Raw genomic sequence first — 22,341 nt, 5'->3', positions numbered from 1 at the left:
AAGTGTAAAAAAATAAAATAATGAATCGCTTTCAGTTTTCTGCATTTTGGGACTTAATATTAAGAAGAAAGGCTGTTTAATCTTTGGTGCATAACAATAAACATAATGACAGAAAATGAAAAAAAGTGCTACAAAAGTCAAGAATTGTAAATAGAAAATAGAAATTTATAATTAAAAAATGTATCTCTTTCAAAATAAAAGCGCTATAACAAAGCAAAAATATTTACTAAATAATGTAAAATGAGTGAAAAATAATAATTGTATATATTCATAGACTGTATGCAGTAGCTTGTGTTGTAATAATAACTGAAATGCACATGATATTCTTAAAGAAAAACTGTGATTTCGACCGCTCTCGATCCTTTAAAGTCACAAAACTTCAGTAAATTTTCTCCCAGAAATTCGCTTTGTTGTTGTTGACAATGACGTCATCACACGGACGATGATGTCATCTCCCCCGCAGGTGTGAAGCCGGCGGCGACGCCTGGGTCCAGTGCAACGACGCGCCGGTGAAGGTGTGCAAATACCCGGTGCACGGCCTGAAGGAGGGCCGCTCCTACCACTTCCGGGTCCGGGCCGTGAACAGCGCCGGCGTCAGCAGGCCGTCCCGCCGGACGGGCAAAGTGACCGCGCTCGACCCCGCCGAGAGCGAGCGGCTGCAAGGTACCGAGGAAGGTAAATACGGAGCGAGGGCCCGGCCGGGGCCACTGTCGCCGCTAACGCCATTTTGTTTCCTGCGACAGTGATTAAGATCGAAGGGAAGTACGACGTAGTGATCAAGCAGGACGACCTGGAAGGTATTACAGCTGATCTGGGGTCAGAGGTCGGCTTTTGTTGTTCCCCCTTTTTAAAAACCACGTGCCTGGACTCTCACACGGATACTAACACGCGTGTCTCTCTCTCCGGGCCTCATCAGCACCGATACACATACATGTTGCTGTACATCCCATAAACAAAGACGTTGCCATGCTTCTTTTACTGCTGAATGGAGGTCATAAACTTCATATATTTGACAAACCATATGAATAGAAATAGAGTTACATAGAGGCTCCATTTGCACAAAGAACTCTTATATCTCAAGAGAAAAGTCAAAGTTTTAGGATTTATTTATTTTTCTCAGGGTTCACTTTTTTAGAAGAAATGTGGCACTTTTAAAATATATATTTGTAGTAATGGAAAGTAACTCTCCTTTAGTCCAATTTTGAGGTAGTTGTACTTTGAGTTTTTTAATTTAGATACTTTATATTTTTACTCCTCTACCATCCCGAGGTAAATATTGTACTTTTTACTCCACTACTTTAGTTACTTTTCAGTTTGAAATGAATTATTTTGAATATATTTAACAGATAGATTATGATTTATTATTATAGGTTAGTATATGATAAACCATTATTGATTGTTGGGGGGTTATTCACAAGCAGCTTCTATTAAAAATATAAACAATAATATAATCTGTATAATTCTGAAATGGGGCATTCTTCATAATGAGTACTTTCACCTTTTGTAATTGAAGTTTGTTTTGATGCTATATATATATATATATATATATATATATATATATATATATATATATATATATATATATATATATATATATATATAGCACATAGGGAGCACATGGGGATATTACAGATATTACAGATTACAGATCTGATTACAGATATGTTAAAGATATGTTAAAGGAAATTTCCTTGAATCCCTTGAAACTTTTTCCCTTCATTAAGAAATATTCTGCAGGTTTATTATTCTTTGCTACACGATAACTACCTCTGTATATATATATATATATATATATATATATATATATATATATATATATATGTATATACCTCTGTATATATATATATATATATATATATATATATATATATATATATATATATATATATATATATATATATATGTATATACCTCTGTATATATATATATATATATATATATATATATATATATATATATATATATATATATATATATATATATATATATATACAGGACTTTTAACCAAGTATTTGTGCGCTGTTGTATTGTTACTTTTAGTGAAATAGAAGATCTGAGTACTTCATCCACCACTGAATTATATACATACATATATATGTATATATATATATATATATATATATATATATATATATATATAATTCATATATATATATAATTCATATGTAAATACCTTTTTATTGTATCGTATGTCAGTAAAAAAAACACTAATTTCAGACAAGCTTCTCTCAAATGTCAAAATTAAACCATGAAACTGACAAAAGACAAAAGTAAACACACACACACACACACACACACACACACACACACACACACACACACACACACACACACACACACACACATAACACTGATTTAAAATTGATCTGCACTGTCCTATCGAAACGTATCACAGCACCCTTTCCTTCAGCTCCTCCCCTTTCCCCGGCTCCTCCCCTTTCACTCGGCTCCTCCTCTTTCCCCGACTCCTCCCCTTTCCCCTGGCTCCTCCCCTCCTAACCGTTGCCATGCCATCTTTGATTTAACTCCATCTCTTTCCTACTTTAATCGACTGAAGTGTCTTTGTGAGTTTCTTCTTCTTTAAACCACTCAGAGTCAGTTTCTCCTTCCCTCTTTAAAACAAAACCTTTTAACACCAAAACTAAAATAAACACGTTGCTGTCACTTTGTGTAGAAGTCCCACATTTTACTGTAATATTTAGGAACTTAAACCGATATAGATTCTGTTAGGAGTCTAATACGTCCACAGCAGAACATCACTTTACTGCTCTCACACAAACACACTTTAAAACACCTGAACTGACCCTTTAAGCTCTTTATTTGATGCTGCAGTCAACCACCCGAGGATGTAACTCCCATTATTTCTTGGACATGATGAAATTCCTTATTTAAAAAACACGAATAAACAAAGTGGGACTCCTGCCAGAGCTGCTGCTGCTCGTGCTTCGCGGCCTCAACCCTGTCCGCTCCCTCCAGGCTACGTCACGCTCCCGGGCGCGCCCAGCGGCGTGCACGCCTCCGAGGTGTCCGGGTCGTACGTCGTGCTGAGCTGGACGCCGCCGCGCCCCCGCGGACGAGCGCCGCTGTGCTACGTCATCGAGAAGGTGTGTGAAGCCCCGCCTACGTGCGTGAAGCCCCGCCTCCGTGTGTAGCCCCGCCCCCTGCACGCTTCGTGATCCACGATAAATCTGAACCGTGGAACACGGTGACCTCTTAGACTCAAGTTTGTTTACATTAAGAAACATTTCATTCAGATTTATCTTTTTCTTATCTGTTGGATAATGTATAGAAATAATAGCAATAAACAATATTATCGCCATTTTAACACCTATTTAATCCACCATAATGGTAATATTATTGCATAATAATGTAAATACAAAAAAAAGCTAAGTAGACGTTGGAATTGGAATGGGAAAACTCGTGAACCCCAAAAATAAGCTAAATATGTATAAAACAAAAAATGAATATTCTGAGCACTAAAAGCCGATCGTGCATCACTTGTGTTGTTGGGGCTCCACTTGTTTGCAGTCGATGCAAAAAAAACAACTAAATATGACAAAAATAATTCATATGAAGGTCACAAATTAAATTTCACATATTGAAGCTTCCTCTGTGTTCTGGTGATGATTAGGTCACAAAACCCAATCAGGATTGATGATATATTAGTATTAGTTCAACCGTTAATTTTCTCATTTATTGTTTTTTTTTCTCTCTCTTTTATAGTTTTCTAATAATTTAATTTTCAAGTGGAACGTATAATGTTAAAAATGTAAACTTTTCTCCAGCTTTTTGTTGTTCATGCCTCTATAACTACGTTAAGCCCAGTCAAGTTTTAGAAATCCTTATTAAACTTGTTACCTTGTCAATCATTGTAGATGATTGTTATACACACACACACACACACACACACACACACACACACACACACACACACACACACACTCTTCATATGAATGCTTTGCTTTATCCCCGGTAAGACCAAACAAATCCAGAGTTGAGCCTCAGCTCTGACACCAGACCCCCCCCCCCCCCCTACTCTTTGTGTTCCACATTGATGACACCCCCCCCCCCCTCTCCCACAGTGCTTAGCAGGCACTGGCGCGTGGCAGCGGATCAACACGGCCGTCGCGCTGCACTCGCCCCGTTACCCGGTTTTTGATTTGCAAGACGGGCAGACGTACCGGTTCCGAGTGTTTTCGGTCAACGAGCACGGAGCCAGCGAGGCCTCGGAGCCGTCGGGGCCCGTCCAGAAGGGGGGCGAGGACGGTAAGGCCGTGTGACCAGACCCACACACACACACACACACACACACACACACACACACACACACACACACACACACACACACACACACACACACACACATACACACTGATTACGCTGATACTTTTATCTGTTTCTATTTTAATAATTCCAATAAGTCACATTTTGTAGAAGCGTCTGAATTTCTTTTTTACACCAAATTATTCATCTCACTGTTGAACTTTCTTTGTTTATTACACATTATTTATGTATTTATTTATTACACATTCTGCAAGATTCTATTAAATGCATCTTATAGTGTGTGTTATAATTTTATTTTCGGTAAATAATGAACTTTTCTCATATCTAAGAGAAGAGCACACAAAAGAAAACATGAATCTCAAAATAAGAACAAACCAGAGATGCAAACACAAATAATAAAACATGTGTTTTACGTCTTTTCCTGCAGGGGAAATGGAATGAACAGTTTTAGACATTGCATATTTTAGTCAGTATAACAAAATAAAACATTGTAAATGACTCATACATTTTTGGTCAGTACCACAACAATATATATTTGCAAAAAAAAGGATTGTTTTGGTCTTTTGCAGCCGCTAAACCTGCACAAATATGAGAAAAACACATAAACCATGTATTCTCTGCAAAGCCCACAGTGGTGCAATACGTTTTCAAATGGAAATGCATCTGCAGCAGCAGGTTTCTCTGTATCTGTTTGACGCGTGACGTCATCTCATTGAGCTCAGTGTTGAACGTGACCCGCTGTTTGTTGCAGGTATCGAGCCGCCGGTCGGTACGTACCGTTTCATTCTAACTCTCGTTTCACGCTGACGTCACAGATGTGTGTGTGTGTGTGTGTGTGTTCTCACCGGGTTCAGGGGGCAGGTCTTTGGATCCAGGCCTTTTTAAACTATAGAACACGACTTCTGTATTTAACATCTGAGCTGGTTTCCCTGCATACATTTGTTTAAAGCAAAATGCAGTATTTGTACAGAAAAATGCACGTACTTGTTTTGTTTTTTTTAACCTCAAAAATCACATTTAAGCGTCAACATTTTTCACTGAAGCATCTTGAACTGAAGATGAATGTTATGCAGTTTCTACACATTAAATAATCTCAATCACATCCCTCCAATCAAGCCCTCTCTAACGTCACGCTCTTTGTTTTTTTAAACTGTGTTGAACCGGTTGGTACGTTGCTTCCATTGAGGTGCAGATGGTCAAGCGTTTCAAAAAAATAAAAAAGGTCAGGTGATGAATTCCTGTGATTGACAGCTGCTCTGACGCCGTCTCAATCGTCCTGATTCAGATCGTCCAAACTCAGCTTGATGTTTATATCTACATTCAGATCTTCATGGAATCTTTCATCCTCCATGTCAAAGGTTTTCTTTCGTCTACGCGCCTTTTTGAAATGTTCATCCATTTGGTTTACGAGTCAATTAGAGGCAAAGAACCATTCATATGACTAGTTATTGTTCCATCACTAGTTATTGTGTCATCACTAGTTATTGTGTCATCACTAGTTATTGTGTCATGACTAGTTATTGTGTCATCACTAGTTATTGTGTCATGACTAGTTATTGTGTCATCACTAGTTATTGTGTCATGACTAGTTATTGTGTCATCATTAGTTATTGTTCCATCACTAGTTATTGTGTCATCACTAGTTATTGTGTCATGACTAGTTATTGTTCCATCACTAGTTATTGTGTCATCACTAGTTATTGTGTCATCACTAGTTATTGTGTCATGACTAGTTATTGTGTCATCATTAGTTATTGTTCCATCACTAGTTATTGTGTCATGACTAGTTATTGTGTCATGACTAGTTATTGTGTCATGACTAGTTATTGTGTCATCATTAGTTATTGTTCCATCACTAGTTATTGTGTCATGACTAGTTATTGTGTTATCACTAGTTATTGTGTCATGAGTAGTTATTGTGTCATTACTAGATATTGTGTTATCACTAGTTATTGTGTCATGACTAGTTATTGTGTCATGACTAGTTATTGTGTCATGACTAGTTATTGTGTCATTACTAGATATTGTGTTATCACTAGTTATTATGTCATGACTAGTTATTGTTCCATCACTAGTTATTGTTCCATCACTAGTTATTGTGTCATGACTAGTTATTGTGTCATGACTAGTTATTGTGTCATCACTAGTTATTATGTCATGACTAGTTATTGTGTCATCACTAGTTATTATGTCATGACTAGTTATTGTGTCGTCGCTAGTTATTGTGTCATCACTAGTTATGAGTCATCACTACTTGTGTGTCATCACTAATTATTGTGTCATCACTAGTTATTGTGTCATGACTAGTTATTGTGTCATGACTAGTTATTGTGTTATCACTAGTTATTGTGTCATGACTAGTTATTGTGTCATGACTAGTTATTGTGTCATTACTAGTTATTGTGTCATGACTAGTTATTGTGTTATCACTAGTTATTGTGTCATGACTAGTTATTGTGTCGTCGCTAGTTATTGTGTCATCACTAGTTATGAGTCATCACTACTTGTGTGTCATGACTAGTTATTGTGTCATGACTAGTTATTGTGTCATCACTAGTTATTGTGTCGTCACTAGTTATTGTGTCATCACTAGTTATTGTGTCATGACTAGTTATCATGTCATCACTAGTTATGTGTCATCACTACTTGTGTGTCATCACTACTTGTGTGTCATCACTAATAATGAATGACTCCTCCCCCCCAGGCGTCCCCTCTGCCCCCGGTCAGGTGGTCTCCACCAGGAACACCAAGTCCTCGGTGTTCGTGCAGTGGGATCCTCCGAAGCAGCTGAAGAACCTGGTGGGTTACTACATTGACGGCCGCGTGGCCGGAACCAAGGAATGGTTCCCCTGCAACCACAAGCCCTTCAAGCACTGCAGGTGACCCGGGTCTACATAATAATAATATATATATATATATATATATATATATATATATATATATATATATATATATATATATATATATATATATATGGAACTAATACAGAATACAATAGAAATCTGAATCTTGAAAAGCTTTTATTATACATATTTTTTTATTGATTTGGATGAATAATGACCTGTTTGACTCACTTGTAAATACACTGTGATATAGAATAATACACTATTTACAGAGAGATCTCATTTGCAGATATGTGAGTAATGTTTTGGGCACCTAAAGATCACCATGAAATGAGTGGAAATGAAAAATACAACACTGCGCCTGCTCTCAGGTTCGTGGTGCACGGCCTGGTCCCGGGGGAGACCTACACGTTCCGCGTCCAGGCCGTCAACATCTTCGGCCTCAGCGAGGAGTCCCAGGAGTCCTCCCCCATCGCCGTGGAGCCGGCGCTCGGTAAGGGTCACGAGGTCACGGGGTCACGGCAGCCCTCGCCTCAAAAAAGAGCTTTCAAATATTCAGTGTCGGACACATGATGGAGTGTCGTGTTGCTCTCATTGTTCCATTCAGGGTTAGGGGTGGAGTACGGTACGTACCAGCTGATCCTCCCCCCTGACTTCACGTTGTCCTCTTTCACTTTGCATGATGCTTTCATCACCGAGCTTCACGTGTTCAAGGATTATAGTGTGTTATAATTCCCATAGTTATGATCCATAATCATCTTTTTATATAATGTGATTTTCAGTTATTTCAAGTTATCATTGTTTGCTTTAAGTAAAAAGTATTTTTTTTTACAAAATATTCTGTGTTCTTGCACAGATTTAGTATTTATGTGGGTTTTTTTTGTCATATATATTAGCCTAAAGCAAACAATAACCACTTAAAGTAACTTTTAATCACATAATAACAATGAGTATAATATATCACACCTATGGAAAATCTGAGGGACCATCAATTATAAAGCATTATTATTATACTTGACCATCAAAGCCTATATAAAATGATGTATAATGTGCTGTGATTATTGTTATAAAGCAAAGTGTGAGTGCACTATAAGCAGATTATAACACATTATAAGTATTCATAACACTTTCCCTCTCCCATAGAGGTGTTTTCTCATATAAATACATGTAAAATGCTCATGTGAAGTACTTGATGTTAACATGAGACCTGGTTGCGGCCCAGCGACCCCCAGCGCTCCCTTCGGCATCACCATGCTGAGCTGCGACGGCTCCTCCATGACCTTGGCCTGGAAGAGCCCCGCCCACTGCGGCGGCTCCAAGGTCACGGCGTACTACATCGACAAGAGAGACGCCGACACGCTGCGCTGGACGGAGGTGAACCAGAAGGCCGTCGCGGAGAGGACCTGCTCTGTGAGTCACCAAGAGGCAGAGTTATGCTTTCATATATATATATATATATATATATATATATATATATATATATATATATATATATATATATATATTATATATAATGAAATATATATTTAATAATGAAACAGTAACAAACATAATGTCGGAAAAGTTCAACAGAAACGTCATCGGAGAAAAAAGAAGACACAATTAGATACAATGTATCTAATATCTAATAATCTCTCTCTCTCTCTCTCTCTCTCTCTCTCTATATATATATATATATCTCCATCCCCTCTCTCTCACTGTCTCTCTTCCTCTCTCCCCCTCTCTCTCTCCTCCCTCTCTCTCTCTCCCCCTTCTCGCTCACTGTCTCTCTTCCCCTCTCTCTCTCTCCCCCTCTCTCTCTCCTCCCTCTCTCTCCCCCTTCTCGCTCACTGTCTCTCTTCCCCTCTCTCTCTCCCCTCTTCCCCTCTCTCTCTCCCCCCTCTCTCTCCTCCCTCTCTCTCCCCCTTCTCGCTCACTGTCTCTCTTCCCCTCTCTCTCTCCCCTCTTCCCCTCTCTCTCTCCCCCCTCTCTCTCCTCCCTCTCTCTCCCCCTTCTCGCTCACTGTCTCTCTTCCTCTCTCCCCCTCTCTCTCTCCCCCCCTCTCTCTCCTCCCTCTCTCTCCCCCTTCTCGCTCACTGTCTCTCTTCCCCTCTCTCTCTCTCCCCCCTCTCTCTCCTCCCTCTCTCTCCCCCTTCTCGCTCACTGTCTCTCTTCCTCTCTCCCCCTCTCTCTCTCCTCCCTCTCTCTCCCCCTTCTCGCTCACTGTCTCTCTTCCCCTCTCTCTCTCTCCCCCTCTCTCTCTCCTCCCTCTCTCTCCCCCTTCTCTCCCCCTTCTCTCTCTCCTTCTCTCCCCCCTCTCTCTCCCCTCTCCCCCCTCTCTTTCCCCCCTCTCTCCACCCTCTCTCTCACTGTTTCTCTTCCTCACTCTCTCTCTGTCTCTCTCCCCCTTCTCGCTCACTGTCTCTCTTCCCCTCTCTCTCCTCCCTCTCTTCCCCTCTCTCTCACTGTCTCTCTTCCTCACTGTCTCTCTGTCTCTCTCTCTCGCCCCTCTCTCCCCTCTCTCTCACTGTCTCTCTGTCTCTCTCTCTCGCCCCTCTCTCCCCTCTCTCTCACTGTCTCTCTGTCTCTTTGTCTCTCTCTCTCCCTCTCTCCCCCTCTCCCTCTCTCTGTCTCCCCCCCACCCCCCCCCTCCTCCAGGTGGACAACCTGACAGAGGGAGTCTTCTATGAGTTTAAGGTCCAGGCTGCCAACATGGCCGGTGTGGGCGTTCCCTCGGCCGCCAGCGCCCCGCTGAAGTGTGAAGCCTGGACCATGGACGAGCCAGGTGGGAGAATACCAATAACAATAATGTTTATACTGTATAATATAATATTAAAATTATTATATATAATTAGTTCTGCTCATTATTCCATATCTATCCTCCAGGCCCCGCCTACGACCTGAGCTTCAGCGAGGTCAGAGGTCAGTCCCTGGTCCTGCTGTGGAAGGCCCCGATCTACACCGGAGCCGGTGCAGTCACTGGATACCTGGTGGACATGGCCAAGAAGGGCTCATCGGAGTTCACCACCCTGACTCAGGAGGCTGTGAGCCAGCGGTACCTGCAGGTAGGAGACGAAGCTTCGGTTCAATACCGACAAGCACCTCTTTAGGACCAACGCAAGTTAACGGGCCCATCGGAGAGAAGATGGGAGTTAATCTTAAAGCTCGTCGGCGGATTCTGTCAGACCCCGCTGCAGTAAAATGAGACACTTCCGCTTTTGTCCACAGGGGGCGCCAGAATCAACACGAAATGAAAGGTCCTCGTGTTTCTCCTGGCATTGATTGCATCCCTAAAACTCTGTGTATCTAAATGACAATAGTTTATTTTATAAAAAAAAGAAGAAAAAAAGTGTCATAGTTATGAGATAATAAAGTCGAAATTATGAGATAAAAAGTCCTAACTTCGAGTTTATTATCTCATAACTTCATTATCTCATAATTATGACTTTTTATCTCATATATTATGACAAAAATGTTTGTGTGTGGCGGAAACGGGCTTCCATAATAATGGGACCTTTTTTAAAATAAAATAAACTATTGTCATTTAGATACACAGAGTATCTAAATCTAAATGAAGAGTCATTTCGAGAGAGAAAATTGTCGGCAACGGGCTTCCATACAAAACACCTTAAAATGCCTTTGATGTAACTCTTTCCATCAATATGCAACATGAGTGTGACTGGAACTAAAACCTCCAGGTTTCCCAACATGTCGGCTCTTGAAACATTTGATTATTTTTGTGTCTCGTTCTACAAAAACACCCAAACCCCGACTGGACCTGTCGCTGAGGCGAGACGCCTCGGTGTGAAGGTAAAGCCTAACGTGTTGCCGTGGTTTCCTGCAGGTGAGCGGTCTGGAGGAAGGGGAATCCTACGTGTTCAGAGTGCGCTCTGTCAACGCTAAAGGTGTCGGGAGATCCTCCCAGCTGTCTGAGCCGGTCTGTGCCAGAGCTCTTCCAGGTAGCTGAAGGCCTTTTATATCATGCCTGCAGATATGAATATTACTACTTTATAATAAAGACTTAATGATAAAGTGTTAACTGTTTAAATTGCATTACATATTATGTGTTAACTTAAAACAAAAGAGACGGTTCAGAACTGAATTTTAGCATTACAATAACGGTAATTATAAACTCTGACTTCCAAGAAAGTTCATGTAGTAGATTTTAATATTGCCCCCTATATTAGCTCATTATTGTCAGGTTATTAACCCATTAATGTCACCACATTGCCATTTGAAAATGCAAATATTGCCTCCATGTAACCAATTTATTGTTATTGTTAGCAGTTAGTTTTGCCATCTTTTTGCCATTTCTCAAAGGCCCTTTTTTTTTTTTTACATGAATCTCAGTCTAATATTCCCCAGATATTCTCAGTTTTATTACCAAACTATTACGTCTTTATTACCAGGTTATTACCAAGCTGTAATGTAAAGCACTCCCCAAGCAGATGTTGATTGTATATTTGAGAATCATTGAGCTAAATATGCAGAAACCACAGTTTTAGTTTTGGACTGACAACATCCCTCTTAAAAAGTCTAAATATAGAGAGTATATATATATATATATATATATATATATATATATATATATATATATATATATATATATATATATATATATAAAAGAGTGTTGATTACTACTTTATTACACAGCTTGTAAAGTAAAATGCAAATGTGATACCTGGTGATGTTACAGCAGTGTTTGGACTTCAAATATAGATCTGTGAGAAAGTGAAAATACTTTTAATACCAAATAAACACAAAAGGCCATTTGTTTGCTTGTACTTGATTTGTATATGCAGTATTTATAAGAGAATACTAAATAAATCCTGTATCTTGACTAGCGGAGGTGCAAAGAAAAACCCAAATGACCTCCCAACACGTTCTATCTGAGCGTGTTGTCATAAAGATATACATATATAATACGTGTGTGTGTGTGTGTGTGTGTGTGTGTGTGTGTGTGTGTGTGTGTGTGTGTGTGTGTGTGTGTGTGTGTGTGTGTGTCCAGGCACCCAGGAGATCGTGGCCGGCGTGGACGAGCTGACCGGAGACGTCTTCCTGTCTCTGGAGGCCTGTGAGATCTGTGAGACCTCAAAGTTCGTGTGGTCCAAGAACTACAAAGCCATGGGGGCGTGTCCCCGGGTGTCCGTCACGCAGAAGGGCCGCACGTAAGCCTTATTATGGGATGTGGGACCTGCAGAGCATTGGTGTTGTATCTTCTCCTCTCAGCCACGGCAGTACAAGCTGGGGTTTTGGAAAAGAGATCATGGGAAGTGAATTAGAGCTTTTTCATCTGTCAGGTTTTTTTAGGATAAGTTCATAACAATTTATGGACATTTTCCCCTGGAAAGAACTTTTTAATTTGTCACTAATTACTGTAAAAATAGACTTTTATTTTAGTTCTGTTGCGTTTGAAAGCAGTTCTATATTTTGAAATGTTGGCTTGTTTATATTTAGTGCATCATTGGAAACTTTATTCTCCATATTATTTTTGTGTATGTCCGCATATACAAGCTGCAACATTAAATATATTAATATTTATTAGCTTGTGTTGATCTTAGTGGATATTTAATATCTTTAATATATTGATCTTATTGGACATTTAATATATTTAATGTATTGATCTTATTGGACATTTAATATATTTAATGTATTGATCTTATTGGACATTTAATATATTTAATGTATTGATCTTAGTGCATATTTAATATATTTAATGTATTGATCTTATTGAATATTTAATATATTTAATGTATTGATCTTATTGGATATTTAATATATTTAATGTATTGATCTTATTGGATATTTAATATATTTAATGTATTGATCTTATTGAATATTTAATATATTTAATGTATTGATCTTAGTGCATATTTAATATATTTAATATATTGATCTCAGTGCATATTTAATATCTTTACTGTATTGATCTTATTGGATATTAAATATATTTAATGTATTGATCTTATTGGATATTTAATATATTTAATGTATTGATCTTAGTGCATATTTAATATCTTTAAGGTATTGATCTTAGTGCATATTTAATATCTTTAATATATTGATCTTAGTGCATATTTAATATCTTTAATATATTGATCTCAGTGCATATTTATTATCTTTAATGTATTGATCTTAGTGGATATTTAATATCTTTAATATATTGATCTCAGTGCATATTTAATATCTTTAATGTGTTGATCTTAGTGCATATTTCATATCTTTAATATATTGATCTTAGTGCATATTTAATATCTTTAAGGTATTGATCTTAGTGCATATTTAATATCTTTAATATATTGATCTTAGTGCATATTTAATATCTTTAATATATTGATCTCAGTGCATATTTATTATCTTTAATGTATTGATCTTAGTGGATATTTAATATCTTTAATATATTGATCTCAGTGCATATTTAATATCTTTAATGTGTTGATCTTAGTGCATATTTCATATCTTTAATATATTGATCTTAGTGCATATTTAATATCTTTAATGTGTTGATCTTAGTGCATATTTCATATCTTTAATATATTGATCTTAGTGGATATTTAATATCTTTAATATATTGATCTCAGTGCATATTTAATATCTTTAATGTGTTGATCTTAGTGCATATTTAATATCTTTAATATATTGATCTTAGTGGATATTTAATATCTTTAATATATTGATCTCAGTGCATATTTAATATCTTTAATGTGTTGATCTTAGTGCATATTTCATATCTTTAATATATTGATCTCAGTGCATATTTAATATCTTTAATGTGTTGATCTTAGTGCATATTTCATATCTTTAATATATTGATCTTAGTGCATATTTAATATCTTTAATGTGTTTCTCAGCTCCAGGCTGACCTTCAACAGTCCGGATAAAGACGATCTGGGTCGGTACTCGGTGGTCGTCACGGACACAGACGGCGTCTCGTCCAGCCACACGCTGACGGAGGACGGTGGGTCTTCTCCGTCTCCTGAGGCTCGTTGTTGTTGTTGTTGTTGTTGTTGTTGTTGTTTGATGCTCATGTGTGTTGTCTTGACTCCATTCTGCAGCCCTGAACACGATGCTGGAGCTCAGCTACGCCATCAGGCATCCCGGTGAGTGAGCAGCCTCCTCCCTGCGCCTCTTGGTGCCGTCACGCTTCCTCAGGACTCACCTCTGTGCGTCGTTGTGTGTTCGTTGTGTGTGTTTGTTGTGTGTGTTCGTTGTGTGTACTCGTTGTGTGTACTCGTTGTGTGTTTTCTCTGCAGTTGTTCCTCTGAAACACGGCCTGAACTACGAGATCTTGGAGAAGGGTCACGTGCGCTTCTGGCTGCAGGCCGTGAAGCTGTCGCCCTCCGTGTCCTACAGGGTCATCGTCAACGACAAGGAGGTCAAGACCGGGGAGGTACGAGTCTCCATCTTTCATGTCGACTACGTTTCACAGTTAGTGCTGGACTTAAAGGGATGTTCCGGTGTTTTTAACCTTCTGATATATATTCCATATATGGGCCTCTGGTGTGATGCAGCAAAAGAAACGGCACATCCTGGCCTTACAAGTCAATATATATATATATATATATATATATATATATATATATATATATATATATATATATATATATATATATAAGAATATAAGTTAATTGTTCATGTTTATGACACTATTCCACAATAAGTATGAACATAGACCATAAGTATGATTCGAAGGGACTCGAGAGTGAATTGGGATAATTAAAATGGACTTACTTATGGCTGAAGTAAGATTCTTCAGGTCTTGTTTGGACTCCTTAGCTTCCTCTCAGTCTGCAGCACACGGCCAGGGTGAAGAGAAGACCCTTCAGGGACCAGGCAGGGAGTGGGAACTTTCAGTGTTGGCCGAGTTCAAACGGCCGCTCGAAAATCCTGAACTAAAATGATTATTAAAAAATACTTATCTTCACTCAATTAAAATCAGCAATCATTAATATAGTTGCGAAATAAAAAAAAATTAAAAAAATTCTGTTCTCTTCTTTTCTTTTCTGTGTACTATCATAAACTAATATACCACTAACACATATATGAACAATTAAAAAATGTGTTAGAATACACTTTTATAATAATAATAATATAATATACTTGTTCTAAAGTGCTGTTATCTGTTTGTTGTATATATTGATCTATTACTGCACTATTTATGTTGTTTTTGTATGTTCTTTTAGTTCATTTGAATTTGAACTACGCGATTTTATTTTAATTTTGATATCAGAATAATGTTTTTGCCAAGTACGTTGAACATACGTTGAACATAACAATAAACAGAATCAAAATATATATTTTTTAAATTATTTTATTGTTTTATTCTATGTCTATGTTTATTGTTGTGCACCTTTCATTTTCATTCCAGCCGTTTCTTGAATGCATAACGATACCTGCTGCAGTGTCAGACTCATTAACGTCAGCGGTAACGACTTCCTGCTTCATCTTGTGATGTTTTCCTCTCAGGGCATCAAGATCAGCCACGACGTGAACACCGGCGTCATCCAGATGACCGTGGATCATTTCACCAGAGCCAACGAGGGAACGTACACGGTGCAGATCCACGACGGCAAGGCCAAGACCCAGAGCTCGCTGGTGCTGGTGGGAGACGGTGAGGCTTCACTGAGCTCAATGTTATATAGAGATGCACTTATTACAACTGAGGCAGGCATTTATCTATGATTTATATGGATTTATTTACTTTTTTAAGATTTATTTTTGTCTATTTAAATGTTAATATGAATATATAAATTCTCATTAACATTTAAATGAATATATATATATATATATATATATATATATTAATTCATATTAACATTTAAATGTATATATATATTAATTCATATTGACATTTGAATTGATATATATCAACATATACCGTATCTATATATTAATTCATATTGACATTTGAATTAATATATATATATATAATGTAAATGTTCATTTGAATTAATATATATATAATAATATACATTAATTCAAATGTCAATGTGAATTAATATATATATATATATATATTAATTCATATTAACATTTTAATATATATATTAATTCATATTAACATTTACATGTATATATATATTAATTCACATTGTTGTAGATTAAAGGTAGTTCACATTATCTTAATTTCAGCTAAAATATATAATACTCCCATGATATAATGTCCCATTGACAGAGTCTCTCAGCTGCCTAATGAGTACTTGTACTTTCAATACTTTAAATTACATTTAGCTGCTATTACTTTTATACTTCTTCAGCTTGATTTCAAGAGTTTTACTTGTATTGGTGTAATTGTACCATCATCAGTACTTTTTACTGAAGCATGAGATTTTTAACTGAACATTTCTTTATATTTATCCATGTTTTTTTGTGCATTTTGTGTTTTCCTGTTGCAGTGTTCAAAGCTGCTCTGAAGGAGGCGGAGTTCCAGAGGAAAGAGCACATCAGGAAGCAAGGTACCAGACAGGCCTGCAGCGTGCTGGCTGGCTTGTGTGTGTGTGTGTGTGTGTGTGTGTGTGTGTGTGTGTGTGTGTGTGTGTGTGTGTGTGTGTGTGTGTGTGTTTGTTTGTTAGTCCGGTGTGTCATCACGCCACAGGAAAACACACACAGGTTCATATCTGGTTCGGATGCAGGCATTTTGGTCTACTCTCATCACTCTTGTGTATTTTTATGCATATTTAAAAAAGTAAATAGTAATATGGTTTAAAAGAGCACATTTAGGAGGATGTTCCTTCTATTTTATGTAATTTATTGTTGCTCTTTATGTCCTAAAATCCTAACTCAAATGATCCCGCTTCTTCATTTCAGGTCCTCATTTCTCTGAGTACCTGTACTTCACCGTCACCGAGGACTGCACCGTCATGCTCGCCTGCAAGGTCTGAACCACGACTCCAACCTTTTCCTACCGCCTCTTGTTCCCCCAATAACACTCATGTTTGTGTGTCTGTGTGTGTGTTTGTGTGTTTGTTAGGTGGCCAACGTGAAGAAGGAGACGTCCTTCCACTGGTACAAAGAGGATGATGAGATCGTTCCAGAAACTCCTCCCAATGTGATGTCCGGAGCCTGCGCTCTCTCCATCCCTCTGGTAACTACGGCAACATCCACGCCAAACCACATACATTCTCATTGAGCATATATATATATATATATATATATATATATATATATATATATATATATATATATATATATATAGATATACATATATATATGTATATCTATATATGTATATCTATATATATATATATATATATATATATATACGTAATGAAGTTTGGTTTACATATATATATATATACATATATATATATATATATATATATATATATATATATATATATATAGTGAGAGAGATATGTGTTTTACAATATGTGTGAATGTATGTATGTGTATATGTATGAATATGAGTATATATATATATATATGTGTGTGTGTGTGTGTGTGTGTGTGTGTGTGTGTGTGTGTGTGTGTGTGTGTGTGTGTGTGTGTGTGTGTGTGTGTGTGTGTGTATACCAAGTCCTGGGGTTGTAATGTCGTGGCTAAAGCTTTAACTCAACAGATAATGCACATTTGTTCACCTGAAATTGTTTGAGAAATATACAAAATATACAATACATACAATATATGAACCTACAGTCCATGAAATATAATAAAAAAAGGAAATATAAAATCATGATTACACAATCAGCTGTCTCCATGAAGACTGTTCGGTGTATGTTACTGTGACTTCATCACAATAACATAACCTCACTGTAATGCATTTTATTCATATATTAAGATTTATATTTACAGTTTTTTGCATGTGTTTTAAAATAAACAGATTTGTTTTCATGTTACTGCTGCTTGTTGATACTATTTTAATGTTTTTTATCCCCAGTTTTCTAGAAAGGATCAGGGCGTCTTCAAGGCCGTGCTCAGTGACGACCGAGGAAAGGACACATCTCTGTTCGACATATCTGGACAAGGTATTAATAATAATAATGATAATAAACTTGATTTGATTGACACCTTTCATACAATACATGCTGTTTAAAGTGCTTTACATAAAAATCAAAAAATTAAAATAAAAACAAGATAAAATGATTTGCATTGCAGAGAAAAGTAATTTAAATGCATAAAGAGACATTTCACAAAGTGTGGCTCCCCTTCTTGACATTTTTTGAGAAATCCACCTCTCTACTACTATTTCTTATTTGTATTTATCTATTCTTTTTTTTCTCTCAACCTATTTAATTTTTTTTTCAGAATACATTGTTTCTTGCCTAATTTTTCCTCTTTCTCTGTATTGTGTTCTCCAATTATAACTTTATTCCTCCATAAATTAGAACATATCCTCTGTGGTCAGCTGTGGCCTCACTTCATTCTTGTATTCCTATAATAACACATAATAAAACGTATTTTGTGTCTTTGATTTTCAGTGTTTGACGACATCATCAACGCCATCGCCCAGAATGCTGGTGAGTTCCATCGATGAATACGTCGTCTCGGTCTTTGTTCTTTGTGTTTCTCCGTGTGCGAGGCGGGACGTGATCAACGCCTTCGGCTGCAGTGGGACGATATTTAATGGGAAGTTTGTCCTCAAGAGTTTCAGGGGAATTAATTTCTACGTCTTTGCAAAATGCAGCTGTGCAGCACTTTTGTTGATGTAGCCTGAAGGTCAGACTTCCCCTAAAATAAAATGTGATTTAACGAGTAAAAAAATCTTCTTTCAGGGTAGAAGTGCTTGTCAAAAAATTATATTTATTAAAAAGAAATCTTTAAATTAATATTAAAATATTTGTAATAAAAAACTTTTATAAAATATACATACTGGGTGTATATATACTTTATTTATATATCATTTAAAAAAAAGATAAACATTTGAATTTTTCAAAATAAATGTTTTAAATTCTACATTTTTATATTACAAATTGACTGGAAATGACCGAGCAGCAACTCCCCAGCATGAGCTGCTAAACGTAAATACTTAAAAGCAGTATAACAGTTGAAGAGCAGCCCTCGTAACAGGTGATTGTTCCCCAGGTGCGTCGGCCTCTGAGCTGGTGCTGCAGTGCACTCCAGAGGGCATCCGGCTGCAGTGCTACATGAACTACTACACCGAGGAGATGAAGACCGTCTGGAAGCACAAGTACAGTTTCATTAACGACTCCACCGCATACAAGTGTACCGGATGCAAACATGTATTTTACAGCTCTGTTTCATGCCAAAGTTCAGCTTGTGAACATACAAAATATCAGTATCACTAATCTAGATTTGTATCTTATTAAAATGATATTTTGCAACCAGAGACAGGTACGAAAACACAGAATATCTCTTGCTCTCATGGACAAAAACATTATATTACAGAACAGATCTTTCGAGATATCGACCATCGCTTTAAGGTTCGCTAAAAGGCCGATTGTACCGCAGTCATGTGTACACACTGTGTGCGGTAAAGCGCATTGTGTGCTGCGCTACTGTAGGATTTGTACACACTTGCAGTATTTCAAAACTACCAGTGACCCACATCTATAAAAAATGTTGATGTGTGTAGTCATTCTGTTTTTTTATTTTCTGTCAGCTATCAAAAGTGAAAATACCTCCGCTGATTTTTTTTAAGGAACGTCACCCTCCCTAGTTCAGCTGCAGTGAAAACACTCCTTAAGTTCATATTTCTTCTACACACCTTTGACAAGGTTCAGCGGACCTGCAGAGTTCATTTTAATTTATCTAACTCGACACAGACATGAGTCAACACTTTTGCACTTCCTGTTTCCTCCTCTCGAGGTCAATGTGCATTTTTAATGAGTTTTTAGGCGTCTTTAAAAGAAGAGGCAGAGTGAGGCGAGTACCGTAGACGCCCTCACAAGGACACAAGTCCTCCTGTAGTTTAGCGGTGGAGACAGGAAGTCATGTGACCGCCTCACGTTAGCTTCTACTTACCGCTTAAGAAATAATAAACCCAGGGATGTGGTGACCCCGACGTGATTGGTTGACCTGGATAATTTGTGAAGATTATCTAATCTAGCCATTTGTTTGCCACAGAGACTATTTACTGCCATAATCCAAAAGAAAAAACAAATGAAAAACATTGTCTCTTTCTGTTAAGGGAACCAGTGCAAAGCTAACTTCCTGTTAGCCGACAAAAAAGCATACATCGTCTGCTGCACTGTAGTCGTTCAGTCTTCAGTGTTGAGAAGTGACTCCTTTGTGACGTGAACCCCGCAGGGAGAGTAAGATCGCCTCCTCCGAGAAGATGCGGATCGGGGGCACAGCGGAGATGGCCTGGATGCAGATCTGTGATCCGTCCGACAAGGAGAAGGGCAGCTACACCATCGAGATCTCGGACGGCGTGCAGACCCACGCCAGGACCTTCGACCTCTCCGGACAAGGTAAAGAAATATCTGTCACATATTGAAGGTTTTTTTTAATTTACTTGTAATACTTTTTTCTTCTTCATACTCTTTAGCCATTATTTTTCATTTTTTATATATATTTTGTTATTTATATATACTCTTTATATTTTTTATTTTCTATAAAACTTGTAACACATTTTATATTTTTTTTACTCTGTAGCCATTATTTCTCATTATCATATATATTTAGTTATTTATATTTTTTATTTCCTATAAAACTTGTAATACATAACATTTTGTGTTTACTCTGTAGTCATTATTTTTCATTTTTATATATATTTAATTATTTATATATCTACTTCTATATTTTTTATTTCCTATAAAACTTGCAATATATTTTATATTTCTTTTACTCTGTAGCCATTATTTTTCATTTTGATATATATTTAGTTTTTTTTTTTTTATTTCCTATAAAATTTGTAATACATTGTATTATTATTTTACTCTGTAGCCATTATTTTTCATATATATATATATATATATATATTTAGTTATTTATATATCTGCATCGAAATGTTTTAATTCCTATAACACTTATTTTACTCCATAGCTATTATTGTAAATGTTTATATATATATATATATATATATATATATATATATATATATATATATATATATATATATATATATATATATATATTTAGTTATTTATATATCTACTTAAACATGTTTTATTTTCTATAAAAGTAATACTTTTTTTTTTTTTACTGTGCCATTATTTTAAATTTGTATATATATTTAGTTATTTATATGTACGTCTATATTTGTATCTCCTGTAAAACCTTCCTCTGTTTTGGCAGCGTACACCGATGCGTATGAGGAGTACCTGAGACTGAAGTGAGTTATTTGACAAAACACTAGTTTGTGAACATGCATCTTTAAATTGTGTCCAAATAATTTTAATCATGTTTATTAATTTTTTGTCTTTAGGGCGGCAGCATTTGCAGAGAAGAGTGAGTATTTCATTATTTATTGTCCCGTTAGAGAGAGATTATTTATTCCATCAGACGAAGGAGCTTTTTTATCCTCCACTAAAGTAGATTTACTTTATTATCCACTATAGTAGTACTTCCTTGTCAGTACAGAGGTATTCTCCTGTATAGCAGTACTTCCTTGTCAGTTCAGAGGTATTCTCCTGTATAGTAGTACTTCCTTGTAATACTTCCTTGGTAACCCACCTCTCTCCTCAGACCGTGGCCGGGTGGTTGGAGGGCTGCCTGACGTGGTCACCATCATGGAAGAGAAGGTGAGGAAGTTAAACACAAAGCAACGGCACATTGTCGTACATTCATTTTGGGGTTTTTGTTCACATCATTGCAAGCGAGCAGTAATAAAGGAGTCGGGTTTAATATATATATACATATATATATATTTAATTTGACGGAAATGACGTTCACTACGTTTATACTCTTATTGTCATACTTATTTAGTATTTAAAATCTCAAAGACATAAACAAAAAAAACCAGTATTTTTTTTAACAAAAAGCAAATATTTGAAAGATTTCTGAAAAAATGTACCTTTTTGAAGCATATTTTTAAGACTTCCCCATGTTGGGAACCAGTGTTCTGGCCCTTTAATTGACCCTTCGCTAAGTCCCGCCCCTCGAATGCAGACTGTGGTCTCAGATTTCCTTCGTGTTCGGGCTGGTTTTGTGGATTTGGAGCCGAACATTATGCAAAAGCGATACTCGTTACCTGGAAAGGTTGGAAGGGGATCAAAGTTTCTAAAACGTTACAAACCTGTGAAGCTAAACATAAGCAGAATACGTTAGCACATCACTAACTTGCAAGCTACTGAAGGTGAATGTATTTTAATGATTGTAACAAGAGGTTCCTTAA

General features: G+C 36.9%; 1 protein-coding gene across 1 annotated transcript in view; it reads left to right on the top strand.

The window, feature by feature from the left end:
* myom2a (myomesin 2a) overlaps positions 1 to 22,341 on the top strand; it is a 33,599-nt gene that overhangs the window by 9,710 nt on the left and 1,548 nt on the right. The window contains exons 12-33 of the mRNA XM_079219685.1: positions 464 to 675; positions 6,989 to 7,163; positions 7,499 to 7,620; positions 8,350 to 8,537; positions 9,765 to 9,891; positions 9,993 to 10,171; positions 10,951 to 11,065; positions 12,115 to 12,274; positions 13,958 to 14,064; positions 14,162 to 14,206; positions 14,360 to 14,496; positions 15,573 to 15,717; positions 16,502 to 16,561; positions 16,914 to 16,981; positions 17,077 to 17,190; positions 17,983 to 18,070; positions 18,524 to 18,562; positions 19,128 to 19,233; positions 20,313 to 20,476; positions 21,303 to 21,339; positions 21,433 to 21,455; positions 21,693 to 21,748. Of these exons, the coding sequence (XP_079075811.1) occupies positions 464 to 675; positions 6,989 to 7,163; positions 7,499 to 7,620; positions 8,350 to 8,537; positions 9,765 to 9,891; positions 9,993 to 10,171; positions 10,951 to 11,065; positions 12,115 to 12,274; positions 13,958 to 14,064; positions 14,162 to 14,206; positions 14,360 to 14,496; positions 15,573 to 15,717; positions 16,502 to 16,561; positions 16,914 to 16,981; positions 17,077 to 17,190; positions 17,983 to 18,070; positions 18,524 to 18,562; positions 19,128 to 19,233; positions 20,313 to 20,476; positions 21,303 to 21,339; positions 21,433 to 21,455; positions 21,693 to 21,748 (2,467 nt within the window). The remainder of the gene's footprint in view (positions 1 to 463; positions 676 to 6,988; positions 7,164 to 7,498; positions 7,621 to 8,349; positions 8,538 to 9,764; positions 9,892 to 9,992; positions 10,172 to 10,950; positions 11,066 to 12,114; positions 12,275 to 13,957; positions 14,065 to 14,161; positions 14,207 to 14,359; positions 14,497 to 15,572; positions 15,718 to 16,501; positions 16,562 to 16,913; positions 16,982 to 17,076; positions 17,191 to 17,982; positions 18,071 to 18,523; positions 18,563 to 19,127; positions 19,234 to 20,312; positions 20,477 to 21,302; positions 21,340 to 21,432; positions 21,456 to 21,692; positions 21,749 to 22,341) is intronic.

The sequence above is a fragment of the Taurulus bubalis genome (genome assembly GCF_910589615.1).
Source record: "Taurulus bubalis genome assembly, chromosome: 6".
Taxonomy (NCBI): Eukaryota; Metazoa; Chordata; class Actinopteri; order Perciformes; family Cottidae; genus Taurulus; species Taurulus bubalis.
This window is presented reverse-complemented; position numbering and strand designations above follow the sequence as displayed.